Below are 12,860 nucleotides of genomic sequence, written 5' to 3'. Positions count from 1 at the left end.
ACACCACTAGGCAACATACACTTGCCAATTTCTAAATGGTTACAGAGAAAAACGGAAGACTTGTGTCTTATATCTCCCAATTGTGACCTTTTAACTCAAAACATGGCTGCAGCTGACTTTATCACAATGACTATTATTAAAAAAAAGGGGGCTTTGAGGTGGAATTGAGTTTCCAAAAGTTCAATAAGCCGATCATGGTTTAGTGTACATTGTTTGTGCATATGGAAATGAAAATAAGTTTTAAAGCAACAGTTTGTCCAAAGTAAAACCTCTGTCATTTACTCATTCTCACACTGTTCCAAAAAAAAAAAAAAAAAAAAAAGCAACCATCAAAATATCTTTTTTTTTTTTTTTGTTCCATGGAAGAAAAAAAAGTCATACCAGGTTGGAACGACATGAGGGTGAGTGAACGACAACAATATTCATATTTGGGGTTAACCATTGCTATACTCAAATAACTGTTCAGTCTTTTTCTCATGGAAAGATTTGGAACGTAGCACACAAGGAATATGGATACCTTTTAATGAGCTTTACTTGTCCTTTGTGAAGATACACAACAGTCATATAGGTTTGGAATGATTTGAGGGTGCGCAAATGACAAAAGTATTGGTTAAACTGTTATTAAGTGCCTTATAACCACAGATAATGCACCCAATCAAAACATCTGTGTGATAATTTTTATAAATGTCATTTATTTTGTGATCCAGTATAAACAGAGAACCTTGGAGGAAAACGTTTTACGGTTAAATGGAGTTCCAATAAAGCCAAAGAAGTTTGGTGGAAAGCACTGCTTAGAGAAAGAGCGTTCTCATTATGACACACACCGATACACAAATCTTCAGAAATGGATGACTGTATTTGTATCCTTTCATCAAAAGTTCGTCGGTTAGTACCTAATGAATCAAGAATGGAATGAAAACATCCACATGCAGAGCCACAGTAAGCTAAGAAACGTCTATTCTGTTTGTTAGATAAAAACCAAGATGATTTTTGTAGGAAACTTCGATGTCATCCACTTAAATATAAATTATCTAGAATATACAAAAAAGCATTTACATATACATTTGTTTTCACTCAGACTCAGAGCTCCACATGTCCCTTTAAGCAGTACGTCTATTTGCACCTCAAGAAATGACAAGCTACTTTCATCACACCAATCCCACGTGGCATTTAAACAAATGCAGAGCTCGTAGACCCCTACATTAGCAGAGGTCACACACGCACACACACACACACACACACACACACACACACACACACACACACACACACACTGTATTGCCTTGAAACAATGAGGAACAGCATACGGCTGTTATAATATGGAACATGGAAGCAATAAACCAAACCCCAGCATCCCGCTTGACTAACCGCTCACAGCCCTGGCGTCCAGCACTTATCTAAGTAGGTAACGCTAAGAAATATGTATTAAGGCTTTTCTGAGGACCTGAGGATTTCAAAAACACACAATGAGGCACACAAAAGGCAAAGAAGAGCTCTAGATGCGACACACACACACAGATAAGCGGAAGATGATGGAAAAAAGAGACAGCCAGTGTTAACGCCTGGTGTCCGTATGCTGCTGACCAGTAAGGAGGGAGGTGACAAAGACGCCAACGTCCGACTTGGCCTTTTATTTCAGCATTCTTTCGAGTTTCTGGTCAGGATGCTTTTTGTTGTTGTTCACTTTCTTCCAGACGTGGTTTCAGTGCAAGTATTCCCATGTCGTAAACAGTAAGAAGTCCTTGGAGATTCTTAGCTTGTAAGTGCGTGTGACCCTCAGAGGACCGTCATATTGTGATGATTAGTTGGTTTTCAGCCAAATATGTCTTGCTCTAAATGATTACGTTTCAGACACCTGCATTCTCTTACAAAACATTGTACATGACATGCATCTAAAGCAGTTCCTACACACCTGGCGTACTGTAATAGGAACAGACAGACCAACTGGATCAAACAAAAAAAGTAAAAAGCTAAGATATGTCGTACATACAAAAGAAGCATGTGACATTTTCCTCATTTTTTTTTTGTTCTTTTTTTTTTTTCTTTAAAGCTGCTTTGGTTACATCAAATTCAATCCCATCAGCCTTCAATCTTTTTTGAATTGGCTAGCGAACCACACACCCGTTTTTTTTTTCTTTCTTCTTTTTCTCTTTATCCCAGTATTATGGTTCACGTAGGTTTGTATGAATGGGTTTTCATCGATCTGTCTGAGTCACTTTTCTCAGTCTCCTCTTGAGGAAGAACGTTTCGTCTGAAGTCAGCGGCCCGCGCTGTGTTCTGTCATAATGAGGTGCGAGCTGTGAGGGAGAGAGCTATTGTACTGAGAGCAGAGAGAGTGGACACACTGGAAGCCGAGCCGATGGCATTGGGACCTGAAACAGAATGAATCGACAAATGAATGAATGAAGACAAAATGATGCAGTGCTAAAATAAACAAGAAAGCACAGTCAAGAACTCAGTGATTCTTCAATTGTTGGAGTTTTAAAGGTGAAGAGTTTCAGAGGAACAATTTGTAGAAGATCAAATGATATATTTATAACTAAGATTTATTATTCAGCATGACACATTAAATGGATAAAAAGTGACAGTAAAAACATCTTCATTGCTATAAAAAAATTATATTTCAAATAAATAATGTTCTTTTAAACTTTCTATTCATCAAAAAAAAAACCTTGCAAGTGTTTTCAAAATTGATGAATAATAGTATGAATAAATGTCAAATTAAATCATCAAATAAGCATATGAGAATGAGTTCTGAAGGATCATGTGACAATAAAGAATGGATTAATGATGCTAATGAAGCTTTGCATCACAGGAATAAATTCCATGTTTAAAATGATATTTTAAAATAAGTGAAACACTTTAAATTGTGATTATATTTTACAATATTACTTTTTTTTATTGTACTTTAATAGCATTTTTAATGCAGCCTTGGTGAGCACAACAGATTTTTAATCATTTAAAAAGTTTTGAACAGTGGTGCATTTCATATTCAAGTCTCTCATATTCATATATTTCTGCTCACATAATAAAATCACTTAATGAATATTTCATGTCCATTCATTAATTTATTTGATGAGCAGTAATGTAATCATCAGGATAATGTACAGTCAGCCGGTTATTAGCGCAAAATAAATCCCTTCAGGCTAATTCAAGTCTGATCACCCTGTTGAATTTAATTATGTGATAATGACCGGCTGATTGTACATCATCTCTTAAATATGATATTTATTTATAATGCATTCTGTTTCTAAAATTGTAAGCTTAAAACTTTTCCCTCTTAAATAAAATCTAGCTTAAAATCAGAATGGAATTAAAAAGAAGTCAATTAGCAGAGGATGATCTACCTGATATTCTGGGAATAGTGATCTGTCGGCTGCTGCTGCCTTCCCCTCCTTCTCCAAAAGGCCTGATCTGGATGATGTACTCCTCATCCAGGGGCAGCGAGAGCTCCACTGATGTGGTGTTGGTCTCCATAATGCTGGGCCTGCTGAATTGGTTCCGCTTATACAGTACCTACAAAACAATTACCTCCATTTACATCGTTCCACTTGTTATATGCGTTTTTTAATGGCTGATGCGTAAATGTAGATACACTCTTAAAAATAAAGGTGCTTCACAATGCCATAGAAGAACCTTTTTGTCTAAATGGTTCCATAAAAAATCTTTAACATTGGAAGAACCTTTCTGGTTATTTGTGGTAAAAGAAGGTTCTTCAAATTATAAAAAGGTAAGAAAGAGATGGTTCTTAGACTGAGTCATTGTCATACAATTATCAGAGCATTTGGTGGCGCTAAAGCACAGAAGCTGTTTAATCATCGAGCAATAAGGTGCTGTGTCACATTGTGAATCTATTTAAGGCTAAAGAGAGTTCTTAGGCATGCTAAACATGAGACAAAGTTCTTCGGTTCTGCAAGAAGATCTGGCTTACCTTGTATCCCATTACCTCGGATTCATTTTCCAGAGGTTTCACCTGTTCCCAGTTGAGAATGATTTTAGAGTTTGATGCATTCCACATGACTTTTGAGGGCGGCTGGCTGGGGGCTGGATGAAGACATAGAAACTTTAAAACAGTGATCCAATACAATAAGCGTTACTACCCTTAAAGGGATACTCCACCCCAAAATGAAAATTTTGCTATTAATCACTTACTCCCATGTCATTCCAAACCTGTAAATGCTTCGTTCATCTTTGGAACACAATTTAAGATATTTTGGATGAAAACCAGGAGGCCTGTGACTGTCCTATAGACTGCCAAGTAAATAACATTGTCAAGGTCCATAAAAGTTATAAAAGTTGTCGTCAGAATACTCCATCTGCCATCAGACGTGAAATCTGGGTTATATGAAGCGATGGGAACACTTTTTGTAAGCAAAAAAAAACAAACAAAAAAAAACAACTTTATTCAATAATTCCTTTGTCAACAGTCTCCTCTTTGTCTCTCCATATCACCGTATGCTGTGTATGCTCCTCTGTATCATCCGCGCTGGTCAATAAAGTCGTTATTTTTGTTTTCTTCACTTACAAAAAGTGTTCCTGTCGCTTCATATAACCCAGTATTCGGACGACTTTCATACCTTTTATGGACCTTGACACTGTTATTTACTTGCCAGTCTATGGGACAGTCACAGGCCTCCCGGTTTTCATCCAAAATATCTTAAATTGTGTTCCGAAGATGAACAAAGCATTTACGGGTTTGGAACGACATGGGGGTAAGTGATTAATGGCAAAATTTTCATTTTGGGGTGAAGTGTCCCTTTAAACTTCAATGCTTAATCTTTTTAAAAAGAAAAAAAGTTACTTACGAGGCTTTTTGGTTGTAACATTGACTGCTGGACATGGTGGTCCTGTTCCTGCTGTGTTGTAGGCCCTCACTGTTATATAATAGGTGGTACTTCCTTTTAAGCCCTGAATAATGGCCATTGTCCGGTTTCCTACTGTCCTTAGCACGCTAGCTGTGTCTTCTTTCTCATTCTTCTCCCAGTATCTCAACTACAGAGAAAGACAAAACAGAGCCGCTCAACATTAAACTTGAATAAACTCAGAGCAATATCATTTAAAACTAGTGGGAGAAAGAATTAATTTGTAATTTTTCCTTGTGGCATATCTGAATTCCAGGCTATCTGCTTATAGGTGCTTTGGTTGCACAGCCACTGAAGTGTGGCAGTATTGAAATGAACCTGTCATAGGCAAATCATCATGAGCAATGCTTCCCAACTGTCAGGTTGACTGATTTTCCTTTTCCCTCCAAAAGTCTCTGGACAGTCTAAGCTGAAGAGTCAGAGATGGATGATGATATAAACCTAATTTGTATTTCTTCCACTACTGTTAGCAGAGGACAAAAGGTCTCAGTGCGTTATATGAGAGATTTTTGCAAATGACTCACCAAAAGTTAAAGTTAAAAAACATCAAATGAAACAACACTAAATGGAGTTGGTAGCAATACAACCTCAAACAAAATTCTGTTGCTAAATAAGTAACGAGCCTGCATTATAAGGTTTATAGACTGCATAAAAGGTACTCTGGAAATTGATTTCTTTTCTCCAGTATTAACATATATTTCTGCCATGTGCAAAACTGCTTTTATTTGCCAAACTTAAGAACTACGCTACCCATAATCCTGTAGAGACCTCCTGCAATCATAGGAAAACCTCTCTAACTTAGTAATGCTCACAAACAATATTAATGTTTAATATTGTTCAGATGTTTGAGGTTGGTACTAATTTTAATTGTTTTTAAAAGGCTATGTTCATCAAGGCCACATTTATTTGATAAAACTACAGTGAAAACAGTAATATATATATATATATATATATATATATATATATATATATATATATATATATGTTCACTCGTTCACTCTATAGAAAGAAAGAAAGAAAAGAAAGAAAGAAAGAAAAACACACACATTTATTTATTTTTTTGTAAAATTACAAATGTATTTACTGCTACCTTTAAACAATTTAATGTGCTGTTGCTGAATAAAACTATTAATTTATTCTTTAAAAACACTTTTGAGCAGCAGTCCAATTGTATATTTTGAACTAAATGTAAAATATACTGCTTTTATTCAAAACTGAAAAATCTGTGGTTTTAAATTGTATCAGATTTTTTTTATGTGACTAATTAAGTCATTATTTTACAAAATTATAAGCTAATCAATGTTAATTATGTACTTATGTCAACAACAGATTTATTTTGTAGGATTTAAAGGGAGAAAAAAAAAATCTTGTTTATAGCTCAGTAATTAGAACAATTAACTGATATTTACATTTGAAGAGAATGTAAGTGATTCCTTCATTTTTTTTGAAGATATTTTGAAGTTTTATTCATGTTCATTTTAAAAACAGTTTGTAATGATTTTAATATTAATGTTTTAAAAAAATCATGATGATATAACAACAAAAAATGAATGCAACTTTACTTTGACAGTATTTAGTGTACCTCGTAGCCGAGAACACGTTTCTTGCTTGTGCTCCAGGGAAGGGCCTTCCAGGACACCTCAACATCAAACGCTGAAAGACTCTTGGCTCTGAGTCGACTGGGTGCCCTTCCAGGCTCTGGATTCGAAGGAGAAATTCTTCGATTAGACCGTTTCATTCAACAAATCTTTCTGTCTTCAAAGTCCAACTCTTTTTGAAAAACAAGGCAGACCATGATTAATGGGTTCTGGCACAACACACTTCAGTTAACTTGGCTCCTATTAACTGCCTGCTAAGTGTTCCACAGCGAAATGTCAAAAGGCACATTCGACTTTAATTTCTCTGTTGCACGCAACCAAACGCTATGGTTAATGTGACTGACCCTCCTCAGCAGAGTAGATGGTGACCACGGGTCCAAAAGGTCCTTCCCCCTTGTTATTGTACACCCCCACTTTAACTTGGAATGGAGAAAAGGGTAAAATGGTCTCATTTTTGAAGATATATTTGGAGGCTTCAGGAGAGGGAACTGCCGCCTGCATCCACCCGGTGGCACCAAAGGGCCGGAAAGCAACGACGTAGCCAAACCCTGCTCCGTTCTGGAGCTCTTCAGGAACAGGCTGCAACCCACAAATAAAGCACATACATCTACAATACGCAACATAACCTATATTTTGATTCCTATTCAAAATAATATCTATCTATCTATATATCTATATCTATATATATATATATATATATATATATATATATATATATATATATATGCACATAACAGACAAAAACAACCACTTTTTGGACATGTACCATGGTAATGTCATCTAAATGTCATGTTTTTTGGTTACTCATGTATCTGGGTAACCATGAATCTTGTTTGTAAGGTGTGTTTTCTATTAACTCAGGGGTTTACGCACAAACACTCTCATCTTTCATATAGACGACAGGATGTATGACTTCTCTGACACCTGTCAGGCATCAGATGGTGCATCCGCACTAATCTGTGCTACGGTGCGGTCATCCTGGCCTCTTCAGAAAGAGAGGGATTCCATCTCCCAGAAAATCGTTTTGCCAGGTAATGATATCATGGTGGTTTTGTTTGAAGTATCGGTCTGACCATGCAGTAATGCGGTGCGGTAACGCTGAGACCACCAGAAAATAGCATCCATTAGTCCCAAACCATGGCATGTGACTCAAAGAAGGGGGAGAGATTATGTTTTCATGCTCGCACACTTGTGCGGGAGAGCTTAATGGCTAAATAAAAATGCACCTGTAATCAAGCGCTCACTCCAGTGTCTGCTGTGAAAATAACAATTTGCTATGGAGAGACCAAAACTAATGGGATGCATTCCAAAACCCATGAGCTACCTTATTGTATAGAACCTACACTGTCAGCTGCTTTCTAAGACTGCACTGTGGCTGAAATTAAACCTCGTACATGGCTGATTTGGAGCTGCAAAAACTCTAGAAACTCTATAAAAAGCATTTGACTGACAACTGATTTCAACACATTTGTTGCATGTTACCAAGCTAACAATACAGAGACATTTAAAGCATATTTTTTTTTTGATTTATTTTATTTTTTATTTTTTTTTTTTTTTATTTTTTTTTTTTTTTGTTTTGTAGCTATAGAAGCACAGTATATTATACCACTATTGTCAGATTTCATTCTTGAATTGAATTTTGTCATTTTGGTCTTTCCCTATTTAAGTAAATAAGTGTTTCACTTTATTAATAGAAATGCAGTCACTAATATTAAAAATGATATTTTAAAGAATAAATAAAATGTTATAGTAGTATTATTTAAAAGTATTATATATTATTTTCAAATTAAAAAAATAAATCACATTTGTATTCAATAGGCTACATGTATTTTATTTTTTAAATATTATTTTTAGCGAATAGTGACTGCATTACAATTCCATTTCCATTCATATAGTACAACATTTAAATATTTTCACATAAAATATTTATTTCATTATTGAATAGGATTTTTCTAAACTTGTTGCAATGCACTATACTATAGTACAGGCTTTTATTTTTTATTTTTTGCAAAAAATACTAAAAATGCTGTCATATACTTTGGAAAAAAGGTAACTTAAATCAATATTATGCAATAGCCTTTGCTTTAGACAAATGCCCATTATACCTTAAGTTAAAATACAACATAACACTAGGTTTTGAACAGTAAAATACACCTGTACTTCTTGCGTTAGAGGGACATTGGAGTAAAAGAAGACATGAAATTCTCTAGTACAATAGATGGTGTTCTGTGGTATCTGTCATTTTTATTTCAAAGACAATACAACGAGAAACTCTCAAAGTGAAGTTTCAAGCTCCCAGTGACAAACTTCTAGCTCAAAAGATAACACCAGCTGACTCTCAAACCTGAACAATAGAACACGTCTCATGAAAGGAGATACAGAGAGAGAGAACATAATCTTTGAAAAGTTCCTCGCAAAAATTGGAGGGTAACTCCATTTAATTATCTTCGCTGCTTCTCTTGTATGACAGCGGCAGTTATTGCTGCGCAGCTCTTACAGAAAATGAAGTGTTATGTGTATCCGCTTTACTATGATTAATGAAAACCTCACATAAAGGGAACAATAGTGTCTAGCCAGCTTGCAAAAGGAGACTGTATACAAAAGACACACTAAGGGAGAGAAACACACACACACACCGCCAGACCGGCGAGTGAAGTGCACTGGCCATCTTACCTCCCAAGTGATGACTAACTCTGATCGACTGCCACCTCCTCCGCTCACGTTGGCTGGGGTGACCTTGGGAACTGGAGGAAGGAAAAGATTTCCTCAGTCCGGCTCAGGTCTGACCATTTAAGACTTCAATATCTTACATATGATTTGAAAATTATGGATATGGATGTCATTTGAGTTCAGTTATGTTAATGAATGTTTTAATGTACAAGGACATGTTTATATTTTCAGATGCTGGTCAATATTTCTATTTGAACATTTAAATAGTATGATTTAGAATTTTAAATGTGAACTGACAGGTAAAACTGATAGAGGCCTAATATAAGTTTAAAAATATTTGAAGGTATGAGAACAAGTGTTTATTTTTATTTGCTTATTATTCGCTGCATTACTTTTTCACCATTTTTTTTATATTTTTCAAAAGTTTGGAGTCAGTAATTATTTTCAAATACATTAATACTTTTATTCTTCTGTGATGTACTGAATTGATCAAAAGTGACTGTAAAACATTGATAATATTACAAAAGATTTGTTTAAATGTTCTATTCATCAAAGAATCCAAAAATAAAATAAAAATAGTTTCCCTAAAAATATTAAGCAACATCACTTTTTTCAATGTTAATAATATGAAGAAATTTATCTTAAGCGACAAATCTTCATAGTAAAATGATTTCTGAAGGATCATGTGACATTGAAGATCTGAGTAATGGCTGCTAAAAATTCAGCTTTGCATCACAGGAATAATTAACATCCAAAAATCTATTTAAAAAAAAAAAGTTATTTACATTGAAATCAAAATGCAGCCTTGGTGAGCATAAGAAACATCTTTAAAAAACATTAGTGTATATTTATTTATACATTACCACGTATGGTATAGGACCTGGTATACATTACCACGTATGGTATAAGGACAAGTGTATATTTAATTTTATTTTATATTTAACTTAATTTTCTGTAAAGTTGCTTTGCAATGATTTGTATCGTAAAAAGCGCTATACAAATAAACTTGAATTGAATTGAATATTTTTAGATTTTTAGTCTAAAATCACCTTTTTTGCCTTTTACAGTTAACTTAAATGGCTCTGCTGTGTGAGAAATTATTTTTTTTAGTACAAATACTACATTTAGCCTTTAACTAATTTATATGAGGCAATAAAACTGCATGCATAACTACATTTTTAAATTTTTGAAGAAATGTGAGTGGTGTTTGCCCATGCAAAATGAGCTGCCAGGATGTTTAAGCATTGCAGGATATTGCTGTGTGGTTGCTAAAGTGCTTTTTAGCTTTTTGCTATGCACTGCCTCCAAGTCTCTATGAAATTCTAGTTTGGGTCCCTCCTTCAACCTAAGTAACGGAAGATAGTGCATCACACCACAGGATGCTAATTGAAAGCCACATGCAGACTAATGTGACAAAAGCACTCACCTGTTTCTTTCGTCCTGGCTTTCTTCGAGGGTTTGCTGGGCTCTCCTGTGCCCACTGCATTGCTTGCCAACACTCTGAACTCATACTCCACCCAGGGGTTAAGCTCGATGACTGTAGCAGTCAGATGCGAGCCCCCAACCACCTCCGGCACTGGAACAAAACAAAACACACACATACTGTGAGACGAGCCCCCCGCATGCTCACACAAACACCACACACAGCGCACATCTCTATAGCTCAGAGAGATAATAGGCTCCATATGTAAGATACAAAAAACGGGCTTATCGACAGGTGCTGTGAAAGCAGAGATAAAAGTAACACCCTACAGTTCAAATTATAAAGTACAATCAAGAGCAAAGAGGTCAGGGGATATAATGCGGCTTAATTTTTTCTATATTGTTGTGTTACACTGTATTATATCACTGTACATGGTGCACTGTAAAATATTGCATTTGCAATATCACATGAAAAATATTACAGTGTAGGGTTCATTAGCAAGACTACTATAATCAGTTAAAATAAATTATAACATTGATTCTATCTATCTATCTATCTATCTATCTATCTATCTATCTATCTATCTATCTATCTATCTATCTATCTATCTATGTCTAATATTTTTACATTTTGTATTTTAAATTAATGTTTTAAAATAGAAAACAGCTATTTTAAACAGTAACAGTATTCACAATATTACTGTTTTAAATATTTCTGAACAATTAAATGCAGCTTTGGTGAACATAGAAGACAACATGCAGATATACACATACATATATGTTATTTAAATTAATAATGATTATAACACAAAGACTATAGAAATACAAAGACAGTTCACTCCTATACTTATGAATGGGAGAAATTACTTTGATATTTATTAATAAGAGTTTAGTTTTTTCCTGTCATAAATTTATCAAATGCCTTCAAAAGTCATATGGCATTTTATGGTACTTTCATGATACTTTTAGTCATTTATTTAGCTTGATGGCCCATGTATACCCTTCACTTTTATGGTATGGAAAAGAGGAGCCTCAACATTTCGCCAAACATCTTTGGATACTCTGCTTCAAAATAAAAGACAAAGCAAACTACATGTAGAAAAAATTCATTTCACAAATGCAGTTTAGCAAGGCATAAAAAGCAAAAACAAACAAACATACAAAAACACAAGATGAAAATCTCAATACATTATAGGAGAGGAAAAAGCAGGGGGGCGAAAAAACGAAATGTTTTGATCAGTGAAGGCTGGTTAGAAGCCCCACCTGTGCTAACAGCTTGCCAGCCGAGGGAGAAAGGGGTTCTAGCCTGGATGGTGTAGGCAGTAATTGGACTGTGATTATCAGGACCAGGCCTCCAGGAGAGAGTGGCGGTGGTATCTGTGATTTCTTCCACATGGATGCTGGTAGGGGGGCCGGGGGGACCTGAGACAGAAGACAGCCATGCAAACCAGAAACACACACACACACACACACACACACACACACACACACACACACACACACACACACACACACACACACACACACACGTTGTCACACTTCTAGGCTGCATATAAATGGCCGCCTAAAGCACATCAGTGCAGCTGGTTAACTCTGAGCTACATGTTTTCACTGACTTAAAAGCCCTAATTAGATTATTTCTCATTTTTTATGGGTAATTTTTGCTAAAGCAGGAAAACCAGCGCATCTTTCCTCTATTTGGTAAATACTTACAATGCTTCAAGGGCTTGTTTAACAGTCTGCAACACTGTATCCAGTACGATTTTATGATCGACATTTAATATTCAATAGTCACAGTTAAAAATTATGTTTGTATATATAAAATGTGATATGTGCAATGCGAATGGGCTGTATGGGTTTTAAAGCATTCTTACCTCTGACAATCAGGTCAGTCGCGATGGAGCTGCTGTCCACCTTGGTTTGCACAGCACACGTGTATTTCCCAGCATGCCTCAGCTGAATGTTCCGGATCATGATGTCACCTGCCGAGTGCTGCTAAAAGAGAAAGATCAAAGTAAGGAATTACAGTTTGGGTACAGAGAAAGACATTTTTCTTATTTAAATAAAGTTATTTCTCCTATGCTTATTTCTTATATGCTTATTAAAAAATCTTAAAATGTGTTCAGAAGACGACCAAAGCTTATACGGGTTTGGAACGACATGGGGGTAAGTGATTAATGACAAAATTTTCATTTTGCGGTGGAGTAATCCTTTAAGCAAAGATCGGATATGTGGAATTAATAACTTTATAGTTTTTCCCTTTTCAGGGTATATACTTTCCCCGCATTCTTCACTCAAAGTGTTGCTA

General features: G+C 35.4%; 1 protein-coding gene across 6 annotated transcripts in view; it reads right to left on the bottom strand.

Moving 5' to 3' along the window:
• Positions 1-672: 672 nt before the first annotated feature.
• cntn4 (contactin 4) overlaps positions 673-12,860 on the bottom strand; it is a 128,383-nt gene continuing 116,195 nt past the window's right edge. For 5 of the 6 annotated variants that reach the window (XM_042726384.1, XM_042726383.1, XM_042726386.1 and 2 more), the window contains 10 exons: positions 12,427-12,547; positions 11,816-11,974; positions 10,557-10,706; positions 9,134-9,204; positions 6,805-7,039; positions 6,445-6,560; positions 4,806-4,992; positions 3,932-4,044; positions 3,348-3,516; positions 673-2,372 (listed from right to left, as the gene is read on the bottom strand). In XM_042726384.1, the coding sequence (XP_042582318.1) occupies positions 2,281-2,372; positions 3,348-3,516; positions 3,932-4,044; positions 4,806-4,992; positions 6,445-6,560; positions 6,805-7,039; positions 9,134-9,204; positions 10,557-10,706; positions 11,816-11,974; positions 12,427-12,547 (1,413 nt within the window). In that variant the 3' untranslated portion in view covers positions 673-2,280. The remainder of the gene's footprint in view (positions 2,373-3,347; positions 3,517-3,931; positions 4,045-4,805; positions 4,993-6,444; positions 6,561-6,804; positions 7,040-9,133; positions 9,205-10,556; positions 10,707-11,815; positions 11,975-12,426; positions 12,548-12,860) is intronic. The other variant, XM_042726385.1, reaches the window with a different exon arrangement.

The sequence above is a fragment of the Cyprinus carpio genome, chromosome B6 (assembly GCF_018340385.1).
Source record: "Cyprinus carpio isolate SPL01 chromosome B6, ASM1834038v1, whole genome shotgun sequence".
Lineage (NCBI taxonomy): Eukaryota > Metazoa > Chordata > Actinopteri > Cypriniformes > Cyprinidae > Cyprinus > Cyprinus carpio.
This window is presented reverse-complemented; position numbering and strand designations above follow the sequence as displayed.